We start from the raw sequence: 12,887 nt of genomic DNA, 5'->3' as shown, positions 1-12,887 counted from the left end.
GTCTGACCCTGTGCCTCATGGGAACAGTCCAGCCCAAACTGCCAAGCCATGTCTTCCCTGGACCAGAAACAAGCTTCCGAGGACCGGTTTCTGGCATTCCAGCCGTCTTCAGCCCGGCTTGCTTGAATCCAGTGGCAAAGTGAGCAAGGGACTCACGTCTGAGCATACCCTGCCACACTTATGGCGGCCAAAAGCGGTACAAAAGGGGGTGGTGATGGACGGAGCATCTGAATCAATCAAACACTCACACCCAGTCAAAAGATCTGGGCTTAATCCATCACCGTTCTTTAGCCCACTCCGTTCAGATGCTCTGTCCATCACCATCCCCTTTTGTACCGTATTACAGAAAGGGCTGCAGAAGCTTCTGCAGCCTCCACAGTGAGACTGAGACTGCCAGCACACACACTGCACTGGCGCTGTCTTAAAAACGTTTAATCATTTGAATGGTGGCATGGCACCATGCAAATGAGGAAACACTTTGCCTCTGCCAGATTATGCATGCGGGCACAGAGGCAAAGAGGCCATTAGGAAGAGCACTGTCTGAGTGCCACAAACAGGGGTTCACAGTCAGGTCGTCGCCCAAGGGCAGCCCTCTGGAGGTAGTAAAGGGGGTCGGGGGTCCCATTGACCCCACCCTGACAGGTCCCTGTGGCAGGTGTAGTCACTCCCTGCAGTCGCCAGGGGAGTCTCTGTTCCCTCCTTTGAAATGAAGGCAGGTGCCATCTGCACAGTGAAAGATGCAGCGGCTACTTCAGGGCAGGTGCAAGTTCCCCAGACATCCTCCTGCCAGACACTTACCGCTTCCACCTGCAAGGGGACCATGGTCTCCCTTCAAGGTGCAGGCCACATTGCAGCCTAACAGACAGGCCCACTGCTTCAAAAAGTTGGTCTGCCTTTCACTAATGTGGTGCCCCCAGAGAAGCACAAATTCATGCGTGAACCTGGTGGCAGCACATTATGTGCTACAGGGTATTCTACCCCTGCCTGCGCTCGGCGCATCAAGTTAAAGCCACCTTCTTAAAGATGTGTCAGGGCAGAGACCAGAGCAGTTCACATTTACCACAATACAGCCCCAATGCAGCACGACTTTGCGGCTCTCCTAGGGGCAGCACATTATCAGTAATAGGGCGCACTGTCCCAGTTTGTGCCTGGCACGCCTAGTTAAAGATGTGCTGTGGTGCAAACCGGAACAGTGTGCCATTACCACAACATGGCCCCTTCTCTGCTACATCAGGTTGGATTGTGGCCAATGTCTCCGTTGAAAACCACTTATGTCCGTCAACTGTCCCGTTTTTTCAAGGACTATTCTGAATCCAACCTCTTGATAGGAGTCAAAGAAGACAAAACTTGTGAATCTATTAAGGTAAGGAACATGAGGCACGACCCTTAAGCACATAAAGGCATCAAGCCTGCAAAAGTTATCAAATATCATGTCTAGAAAATATCTGTGCCCATTTGCATGCTATAAACATGGCTCCAGAAAAAGAAACATTTCACTCATTTTCAACAAGAAATCAAACTTGGTAGACACAAAACAGAACAGTAATTTGGGGACTAACAACACACGTCAAACAAATGATCTGCCGGTAATTCATTGCACCACTCATGCACTTGGCGCCCCCCCACCCACCCCCTTCCCTCTCTAAAAGTCATTGTCTTACGTCTGATGGCTGGCGGGCCGTCGAGTGACGTTACAGACCCTGTATTTCCTCTTCATCTGTCCGCAGTGCGTCACCTCCACTTTCAGACCTATCAAGGCAAAAGGAGGGAGAGTCTTTATATGCCCTTGTGGACGCTGAATGAATACTCCGATCTGATATTCTGCATAAGTATGGTGGCTTAGGGCACATGGAGAATGCTAGCATCATGGTTAACATGGCGGTAAAGGTTAGCAAAGGGTCTCCTGCCACAGGCTGGAGCTAGGGGACAAATAAAGCTGAATGGCCACCTTGTGAGCCACCAGCCAACAGCAGCAGCGCTAGAGTGCTCAGGGAAGCAGCCACTGGCGCCTGCATGCCAAGACAGCAGGCGGTGCAATGCTGCTGCACCTACTACCTGTGTGTGCTTGAAATGTCTTAGTCACAGTAGGATACTGCGGAAAGGAGGAGTTTAACTTTTAGAACATTTTCTTGCCTGTATCGCCCTCCAAGCCTGCTTCATTTCCCTTACAAGACACAACTAGTATATCTAGAGTCTAAGGGGCACATATTTAGCTCCAAGGTGTTTAACGGCAGAATAATTTATAACAAAATCTGTGCTATTTTACCAGACACATGGCAGAAATAAAACTGGAGGTGCTTAATGTCCGTTGTGTTGGTCACGAAGAGAGCACTATGCCTTTTTGGACAAGGTGTACCCCCGCCCACAGTCAGCAGTCACTGTAGCCCCCTTTACACTAGGCTATAGTGCTTGAGGTTATAGTGCAGCATATAGGTTTTACCTGTACCACTCAGAGAGGTGTCTACTGGCTGTTCTGGTGTAAAATATGTCACATCCTCCATGAATGGAGTTATCCTCAGCATCAGCACTTCCTATTTGGGCAGGCTTGAAGCAACGATTGCTTGATGGTGCGAAAGCTGCACTATCTGCAACACAACACCGTATCTTTAAATTCAGTGACAAATCTGGCAAGCTTATATATTGGTTAGCAAGTCGTGAAGCTGGGGCAAGATTGGTGTCGATGATCAGTTACGTAAAGGGGAATATGGCCCATGAGGCTCCGGGTATCGTGAACGTCTTTGCAGACTACTATGAGGCACTGTACAGAGCGTGCACAACCCACCCATTGGAGGTGCGCTGCCCAGTTGTGCAGGACCTGATAACGTCCAGGCTCACTGCTGATGAGTGGATGGACCTTGACCTTCCGATTGAGGAGAAGGAGCTACAGCTAGCCCTGCAATATATGCCCACAGGGAAAGATTCTGGGTCCCAATGCATACCCTGCTGAGTTCTTTAAGAAATTCCCCAGTGCCATGGTTCCACTGATGCTCAACATGTTTCGGGAGACCCTTCACATTGAATCGTTCTCCACACACTTTAGGGGAGCCACTGTGGTGGTCCTTTCCAAACCCAACAAGCCACCAGCGAGTGAACACACTTCAGGCCAATTTCTTTGATTAATATGCACAACAAGTTGCCGGCAAAGGCGATGGCCTCTGGACTGTCAAAAGTGATATACTCCTTAATATCCAGAGACCAGAATAGCATTATAGCAGCTAGGGGGGCGAGGCATACTATCAGATGGTTGCACAATGTGTTAGCATGAGCGCAGGAGGTTCCGAACCTACGTACATAGCTCAACTCGATATTGATAAAGCCTTTGATCAGTTGAGCAGTCCATCCTACATTCGGTGCTGCAACGCATGAATTTTGGCCTCCGCTTTCGGAGATGTGTCAAATTGCTCTGCAGTGCCCTGCGGGCAGTGGAGTGAATAAGTGCCCTGTCCCAGAAATTATCTTTACGAAGGGGCACCAGACAGGGTTGGCCCTTATCTCATACCTGTTTGCTCTGGTTATTGAACCGCAGTCAGAATGGGTGAGGCAGGACATATAATATTGGGCACAGTGATGGAAGAGCGAATGGAGGAAAGCATCTCGCTCTACAAGGATGCTGGACTGCTATTCATACAGCGACCTGAGGCATCGATTCCTAGATCGATCAAATGCTGACCATGTTTGAGGATGACGCAGGTATACGAGTCAACTGGGACAAATCTTCATGGTCCCGCTGCCAGGTTCCCTTACTCTTTCAACTCAAGCCATCAGAGACCTCCAATATGTGACTGGAGCCTTTAAGTTTTTGGAGATGCAGATGTCTGTTGATTCCAAGACCTGTTGTGAACTTAATGTCGCTCCCCCAGAATTATCACAAAACAAAGAAAGGGCGGGCAGCAGAAAGTAGCACCTCTCACATTGTTCCATAAATTGAAATCTAGTGCACTCACACCTCAGTACCAACCGCTGAGTAGTACTGCTGCAGAGCAGAAACCAATTTAATGTACAGAAAGGGTTTGCTCAAGGCCCCTGCTAAATGATGCTGGAATCTTTTGGGTCCAGTATTTATTATGAAAGTTTGTGGCAGAAGTGCAGTGGCCAGTAAAAGTGGTTGCTTTTAAAACGCACGGCGGATCAGTCTGGTCATAGCGTGTGTGTGTGTGTGTGGTAAGAAAGGAACAAAATAAATGTTTCCTTGCTATTGCGAATTTACATAGCCTAAACACATTTAAAGAGTAAGAAACATAGTTTGTGCAATTTTCTTAAGTTTCAAAGAAATTAGCAACTTTAGCGCCAATCCCAATGTGACGTTTTTAAACTAGAGTTCAATGACAGCATATGTAGCCAGTGAAGAGCAATAACATGGCATTAGAAACTGGGCGCAATTTCACAATTGGCAGCATGTAACAATCCCACTGCGCATAGACATTTGAATTAAACATACAATATGTAGGTAGGTATGGACGCACATACTATTGCAAATGCTGTGTATTTCTAAGAGCTCTGGTCATGTTGATACGAACTGACCACTTAAGTAAAGGACCATGGTTGCATAGTTACGTGAGCACTTGTAAAACTGAACTTCTATGCCTTTTTTAATTTGCTATAAATAAAGTTGTTAAAAACATACAGTATGTTAGTATAAAACATACGCATATTATGAATTGTTTGCAAAAAAGAACTGGAATTGGACAATTTCTTTGAAGTTTGTATTCCAGGAAGGCGTGCCCCAAATACAGTCAATGATCAGCATAGCTGCCAAGTTTCCCAGGTCCATTGGTACTAGGTGCTTTCATTTCCATTCTGAGACTTGCAGTGCTGACTTTGCAATGGGACAAACAAGACTATAAGTTCAAACTGGACAGGAGCAGCGAGTCCTGCCTGGACCTTTGAATCGGGGCTGGGGTGCATTACCATCTGTGGCCTCCTAACCCACCACTGACACTGCCTGGAGCTTAGGAGGATCTGTTTTGGAATTTTCTAATCCCAAACCTGCAGTTCCATTTGCATTCTGGGATGGTGAATGTCCAGCCTGCAGGTGTGTGGTGATGCGTGAAGGTTCCAGGACTGTAGACGCAGCAATCTGTATGCCAAAGTGGCATCTTTAGCCAGTCTTGCATTCTAATCTAACCGTACCATACACTGGAAGCACAAAAACTCATGATGCTGAGTGATGTTGATTCATGGGTTAGAATGGCGGCAAAGTCATTGTTATAATGAACACTCCCAAGAAAACCCTTTGCAATAACATTTTCATAAAAAACGATTGACTGTACCAAGAAAATATTCTGTATAATGAAAACACACACGGTGGGTACTGATTGTAGGCATATGACATAGGACCGGTTGAGGGTCCTGACCACAAAAGGCAGGCTGTAAATGGCAACTTCTAGTGAAAATTACCACCATAGGGCTCAAGCTGTGAAACAGATGTCTATTCTTCAATCAACAAATTGTAGTTCCAGGTTTTCCGCACTAACACCTCCTGCGCAGCGCACATGCTCATGGTCGACGCCAACAAAACACAATCTTGTGATTATTATGCCACGAATCACCAGACTGCCAAAGCCTTTTTTCCTCCTATGCCCAGCTGCAAACACCCTTAAGCTCTGGCTCAAGCACGTATATCGATTACTTTTAGTCTACCTCTTCTTCCATGAGGAGATAGCACCTGGAGGGGCTGGCAAGAGCTGTACTGCGTCTCTGTACCATACATCTCGCTTGTCAGCTAGGCTGCACCAACTGCCATTTCTGGTGAGGTGGCACAAACGCAGGAGCACAGAGAGTGTGGGCCTGGCTTGGGCTCAAGGATGCTGCCTGGGGCACCAGAGAGTTGGTCAGACAAGTTCACAAATACAAAGCCTCACTCTGACGGTAACAGCTAAGCTCCTACCAAGGGCTGGAAGGGAGACAGGGCCTGGTAAACTCACCCTGGCAGCAGTAGCATGGCCACTGTCGGGTTAGCGTCCACTGAAACAAAGGGCACCAAGTCACTGCTTTCAGCTGCTTTCAACAGGCGCCCACCCCTGAATGAGACGAAATCTGCTCAAATAAAAAAGCGTCAGCACGTCACCTGGCAAGGGGCCACACGGAGTGCTGCAGATATCAAGGGAAACTTCATTAAATCAATTCATTGCAAAGCATTTAATGAAAAAGTATGCCTGTCTCCTTCCCAGGCAGGGGGGACATCAGGAACAATAAAGCCAGCCAGTAGTAGGCGACGTCACCACTTGCCCCCCTCTAGCCCTGCCAGCGCCAGAGAGAAGCACAATGTTTTCGTCCTTTCTTCTGTGGTGCAATGTTTTCCTCCTTTCTTCCGTGGTCTTACAGTCATGTCCTGTTGATGCAGCGAAGCACGCCGATTATCGAAACCTGAAAACATCTACAATAAGGCGGAAGGTTTTCAGAATATATTTCACTACTGGAGTGTAGTGAGCAGGCATCTTCCGGACCTGGGACTCACAACGACATCGCTTTGAGGGAACCAATATCACTAATTTCTGGTCTGAAAGGGAAACAAAGGTTTCCCCATTTTATCTTGTGCTGGGGCTGAGCACCTTCATTCTTGAAACGTCCAATCCACCTTACTAAACCCTACAGGTTGACACATCTGCAAATTTAAAGACACAACTGGACAGGAACTCTAGCCTGAGCTCCCCAGTCCTTACATGGAACTTGTGGCTTCAGTGGGCGACTAATTCTGGTTGCTGCTTCTGCCACCAATGAATCTTGACCACGGACGCTCTTTCACTAGAATGTGGTACATGCAGAGCACAGGGTCAGGATGCTTTTACATTTTCATCTTCATTCGGCCCCCTCATGACTCTGGAAACCAGTTGGAGCACTGAAATTTGACCCTGGAATAGTTCGTTGGCACATTAGAAAACATATTTGTTATGTACATGGTAACTGTAGTTAATTCTGGGTGGTGGGTGCGGGGGTTTATATTTTTTGTACTTTTTGACGTCATACTTTTTCTTATTTAAAATATATATTTATTTTTATCAAAAAATAAAAGATAGACAGCTTGAGGTATTAACAGCCTTGGGTATTGTCAGCCTCACAAACAGAATGCACAAAACCTTGCCTATTGAAATCTTACTTTGTGGTAAGCACAGTATAACATAGTGTTGTCCATGTTCACGTTGCATGACTATAAAGTTGGCAGTAACATGAATTACATATCTGTAATCACAATGCCAGGAGGGTGACCCATATGAGTGACATAATCTCGTGTTCACTTACTCCCCTTCATTTCTCCACCCTTAGCATCCTTTTATGTGAGCAACTTTCGTTCCAGATCATGCAGATCACATGATCTACCCTGCAATTTCACCAATTTGCTTGGAAATCCCCGGCTTGTGTAGATTTGCCTCTCAGTTGCTATGCACTGATTCAGGTTTCTACACAAATCTTTAAAAATGGATGTTAACATCCCACCGCACAGTTTGCCAATATCTTGTCAGGCTGCTAGCAGTTCTGTGTCACAGAGCAGTTTCTGATACGTCGCGGCAACTTTTTGCCCCATATTCCTTGTAGCATCATTTTGTCATCTCAATCTATTTGTATGTGTTACTTCAGATAGGTACCTTCCGCTTGCACCAGAATGTAGCAATATCTGGACATTCCCACCTAGTATGGAAGAGGGTATCACACATGACACCTTCTCAGGCTGATGTCCGATTGTGTTTATCCAAATACCCGGAGCTCGACCTGGGTGTAGCATGTCTGGTGTAGGAGTTTCAGATGTACTCACCTAAAGCCTGATTTAATGTTTGACATATTCCTAGCTGCCTTAGCCTAATCTCTGAGCTTCCACTAGGCCTTTGAGAAACGAGGATAAAGGGCAGATTGTCATTATATAATTAACGCATTGTAAAATGACGTCTGGCCCTTAGAGATGCCTTCACAGGGGATTGTAAATAAAACAAAAAAATCTGAAATCCGAATATTTCAAACTCAACAGAGATCTCTGAATCTTTCCCCCAAAGTATAAGATTTGTGTTAAGTCACAATTTTATTTTGAGTCAAGTGTCTGATTGTGAACACACTATTAACACGTTTAGGTTCATGTTTCAACCACAGGAGAAGACAGAGCCTTCTGGTTTCTTGTGCTGTCTGCCATTGTAACTCACCTACCTTTTGCATGCGTAAATAAAGACCTTTTCTTTGAAAACATTACAGTGATTACTGGGTCCTACAGTATCTGTATTCCAACACTTTTCCCAGCTTCTTGACAGCTCAGCCTATCAACCCTTGGGTGTCAAAGGGAGTACCGTGGTTGTCTAAAAGTAGTGAGGTCACATGAGGTAAACAATGGTTCCCACCACACACAATACCTAGCATCCACCCCTACCCCCAGTTCAGCTCCAGCAAGAAAGAAGTTTTGGGACAGAGAGACCCCCCCTATTCACCTTTGATCTCTTTGGTGAAGCGCACCCTCTGAGAATCGGTGAGCGGCTTCGGTTGTTCATCGATATTCCGGATATCCAGTACCTCACACATGAACTCAATCACTGGCTGGGCCTTGTAGAAGGCTGTGGCAGACACTGAAGCGACAATGAAGGCAAAAATAGCATTAATAATGAAGCATCATGAACCACGTCATCCAGTATGTATTCCAAGCAACGTCAAAAACGATGGACCGAGCCAGGTCTACATGTACAGTTATCAGTTTCCAACAACATTATTGAAATGATTAATTATGCACAATCTGAAAATATTTATTTAAAAAAATATCATATGCTGCGCAAGATACATTATCGCAGTAAAACATATACAAGGTCACTTGTCCCATAAGCCTCCCAATTAGTGGGACCAGATACTATAAAACTGATTGACAGACAATACTTTTTAGCCCCTCGTCAGAATATTTAAAAATAACTTTAATAAATCCCAGCTTGAATTTATTTATCTATTTATTTTTAACAATCAGTGATAGTTTTTCACCCTTTCCCTTCAGCTGCAGATAAACGGCCATGTTTTGCAGGAGCACGAGGTTGGAAGCTACTGCTGAATATCATGTAAATCAGAAACCCCACATGGACAACCCCAAAATACTGACTACTTTGCCGCTACCAATGATGAGCATGCAAGATCACTTTCACAATCCCGCTGCTGTTCAAGGGCTAGAATAGCGGCAAAGTCATTGTTATAATGAACTCTGCCAAGATAACCCGCTGCAATAACATTTTCATAAAAAACTGGAAACCAACACGATTGACTGTACCAAGAAATATTCTGAAGAATGAAAACACACACAGTAGCTACTGATTGTAGGCATATGATGTACCAGGGTAAACATATCATGAATGTAACAAATGCATCCAAAAGTAGCAAAAACAGCTTTTGTTGCTGCACGGTCGGTTTCAGCTCTTCTGTGAGATATATTTAACAACATAAGAAAAAGATGAATTCTGCTAGGGCAACTTCATTTCATACATCGATAATGATCACAGCAACACATTCAGACTGCATTCATCAGTTTTCTTTGTACGGAGATCCTCTGGAATGAGCAACAGTGCGCAGGCGAGAAGCAGGTTCTTGGGTACACAGTGTATACTGCATTAATTACATTTTAGGTGGTTTAGGAAGGCTACAAAACTAACCCAGATAGCTTCCAGGTGCTTGGAACAGCAGCCATGGTCTTCATTGAAGCAAGGCAGATGCAGAGCGATATAAATGGGGTCTGTCATTGGCAGTGGTTTGCATCCTGTCCAAGCAGGGACCCTACCTCTAGTCAGAGTAAGTGAGTCACACAGCTAAGATAACCCCTGCTCACCTCCTTGGTAGCTTGGAACGAGCAGTCAGGCTTATCTCAGAATCAAGCAGTTGTACATACACACACACAGTAACACAGTGAAAACACTACAAAATGAGTCCACACCAGTTTAGAAAAATAGCCAATATTCATCTGAATAAAACAAGACCAAAAACGCAAACATCCAACATACACAGGTAAAGATATCGCTTTTCAGAAGTTAAATAAATTCAATCCATAGTTTCTTTTAGCACATAGTACCTTGGATGCATGAAAACTCAGAGACGATGTGAGGCGCAGTAGAGGTGAGGTGCAGGAAAAGCAAAGCGATGTGTCGGTTCCTTACTCCCAGAGGAGGTGATGAGTCGGCTCCTTATGCCAGGGGAGGTTATGTGTTTGTTCCTTACTGCTATGCAGGGGAGGTGATTCGTCAGTTCCTTACTGTCAGGGGAGATGTGCCGGTTCCTTACTGGAAGGGGAAGTGAGGCGTCGATCTCCAGACATACGGCCTCGGTTCCTTACTGCTATGCAACGTCGATTAAGAAATCAGCGCCCAGGGACAATGTGTCGAAAATCCACACGTGCTGCACCAATTCGACAGGAGCAATGCAGGCTCTACGTCGATTCCACAGCTACGGAGCAGGTGCTGAGTCGGAGTTGGAGCAGTGTGTCACAGACTTTGGTGATGCTGTGCTCGAAATTCACTGTGTAGTGGTTCTTCCGACACGCAGCGACGGATAGCTGGGGCCTGCAGTAAAAGCTGTGGTCTGTGTGTCGATCGGGAACCAAGCCAGGGGACCGCCACTTCCCCGGGGCAAACATAAGTAAACTGATTTAGGGGGGCCCGCATGCCTTCCCCCAGCCCCGTTGTCTGCCATTTCCCTGGAGCTATTTGCTAAATTAGTTTAGAGGAGGCCCGTATGGACTCCCTCGCAGCTTGGCCGGAGTGATGTCGAAGTGGATTATTGAGTAGCAAGTGTAGACCGATCCTCTCAAGTGTGTGCATTTATTTTTAAGTGCACCTTTGTCTCTCTTCCGCTACCAGTTAATTTGGGCACATTTATCAAATAGATGCTACCCGTGTTCCTCACTAGGCCACTCTCCATTTACAATCCTCCCTGTGAAGCCTGAGGGCAATGCCTCACTTGATTTTCCAGCCCTGCTGAGTGCCCATTGTCTTAATTTGTCTAAGCCTCCAACCTAGTGGGATCAACTCTTACCAGCCTAGTTGTTATTGGAATGTGCACTTAGGGTTTTGAAGCAGGAGGAAGGAGGGTCAGAGACTTTTACCGCAGATGCTGAGCTAACTTGTCCCTGGCAGTTTTTGCCTATTTCGGTCATCTACTAAAAGGGAATACGCAGTATTAGGAGAGTTATAACACGCATTACCCCTTTCAAATCTTGCAGAGAGGTTGCTACGAGCATCTTTTAATTTATCAGCTTCATTGGACAATGCTGCTACATTCAATCTCAACCTAAAGATCTCATTCTGGATACTCTTAACCAAAGTCATGATATGGGCTGAATCAACATTACCAGTATTGTCAGCTATCCCCTACCCAGAGCCCACAACAGATTGGTCCATTGTTTTGCCTTCACTTGCAAGCCAGTCCAAAGTCTCACTCGGTTCACTAGTTGGTTGGGAGGTCTGATAAGGCAGAGTATCTGTAGGTACATAATATTGCAGGCTCTAAAGGTACTGGATATGCTGAAGCACGTTCTGTCAGCACAGAAGTTTTTAAAATTGGTTACAGGAGCCTTCTTGTTCACACAGCGCAACGAGGTATCCCTGACTGCCTTCAAGTTGGGTCTGGAGGTTTTGCTTCTTGGCTCATTACCATAAAAGGGGGCAATCCTACTCACCGTTTTCCCCTTGTTTTGGCTTCTGCCTTTGTCACCCTCCAATATTCAACCTCCTCAATCAGGGAGCCAATGTCATCCAGCACCGTATTGCCATGAGTTGTCCCAACTGGATCTGAGGGGGTTAACTTGAAACTTTTGTTTCTTTTCGTGGTCAAATTATCAGTGGACTTTTGCTTGCCCATAGCAGACACACCCCTTAAGGGTTAGAATTCACTTAACAGCGAGTTAGAGTTATGTGAAAGTGAACTCGCCCTGTCTGAAGGTAAAGAGAAGCTTCCTAGGGGGTTATGTTATGTTAACCGGATTTATAAAGCGCATAGCTGGCCCAGCATCAAGACGTCCCAGTGCTATAGCTAGCAGAAGCGGAGAGGACAGGGTGAGCTAGTGACTGGAAAAGTAAAGTAATATCGAAAGTTAACAGGTCATGGATTTTGGGTAATCCTAACTGTTATTTCATTTGGGATACAATTAAATGACTTTTACTGGAGACGACAAGAAGAGAGCAACATCATTTTTTACTTGTTACTGATCGCCAGATTACTGATTTGCAAAAAGCAGCCGGAACCCGCAACACATTATTGGATAGAAGAAGTAAACACATTTTGTAACAGCGATATAGCATGCACAAATAAGAAAATGACTCAGTTTTGGTCTCAATGTTTAGAATGGTTGAATGTACTTAGGCCCCATCCGGTCCACTGATTAAACCATTGTCATGTTTGGTTTCATGTTCAATAGGCAGCAATCACTGTATTATGTACGGTTGTCTGCTCTTTATATGAAAATAGAGGAATGCCCACTGGAATCTGGCACAAAGAGTCTATTTTGACACCAAACTAATACAGGTGATGAGAACTGGAGAAATAAGGAAAGACAATCATGAGTCCAGAGAAACAAATCTCCCTGAGGAAATTAAACAATTTTCAGAGCCCAGCGACAAACCGATAATCACAGAAATGTGTTCACATTGCTCATTCTCAGAGGTGGCGAAAAAATCTAGGCAGGGTTCTGAATTGCAGCAAGACACCCTGTGCCACCTCTGGTGCAACCGCCATTTATAATCCGTCAAGAACCGTCAGGTTAGCTTGCCAGCCTGGCGTTCATAGAACCCAGAAGGTGATTATTCACAACCAGGGTAATGTCCAAGCACTCCAGACAGCTCCAGAGATGAAGTGCCTTGTGACAAATGACCAAGGACTTCACTCCGCTGTGCTTGATGCAGTACCACATGGTGGTGGGTGTAGTCCATAAGCACCTGAACCAGCCTCCC

The 12,887-nt window shown here is 45.6% G+C and overlaps 1 protein-coding gene across 2 annotated transcripts in view; it reads right to left on the bottom strand.

Annotated features, from left to right (window-relative positions):
* Positions 1-12,887, bottom strand: part of LOC144823030 (protein argonaute-1) — a 297,743-nt gene that overhangs the window by 68,457 nt on the left and 216,399 nt on the right. For both annotated transcript variants that reach the window (XM_078681165.1, XM_078681166.1), the window contains exons 6-7: positions 8,409-8,543; positions 1,662-1,749 (exon numbers count right to left, since the gene is read on the bottom strand). In XM_078681165.1, coding sequence (XP_078537291.1) covers positions 1,662-1,749; positions 8,409-8,543 — 223 coding nt within the window. The remainder of the gene's footprint in view (positions 1-1,661; positions 1,750-8,408; positions 8,544-12,887) is intronic.

This window comes from Lissotriton helveticus, chromosome 3_1 (assembly GCF_964261635.1).
Source record: "Lissotriton helveticus chromosome 3_1, aLisHel1.1, whole genome shotgun sequence".
NCBI lineage: Eukaryota > Metazoa > Chordata > Amphibia > Caudata > Salamandridae > Lissotriton > Lissotriton helveticus.
This window is presented reverse-complemented; position numbering and strand designations above follow the sequence as displayed.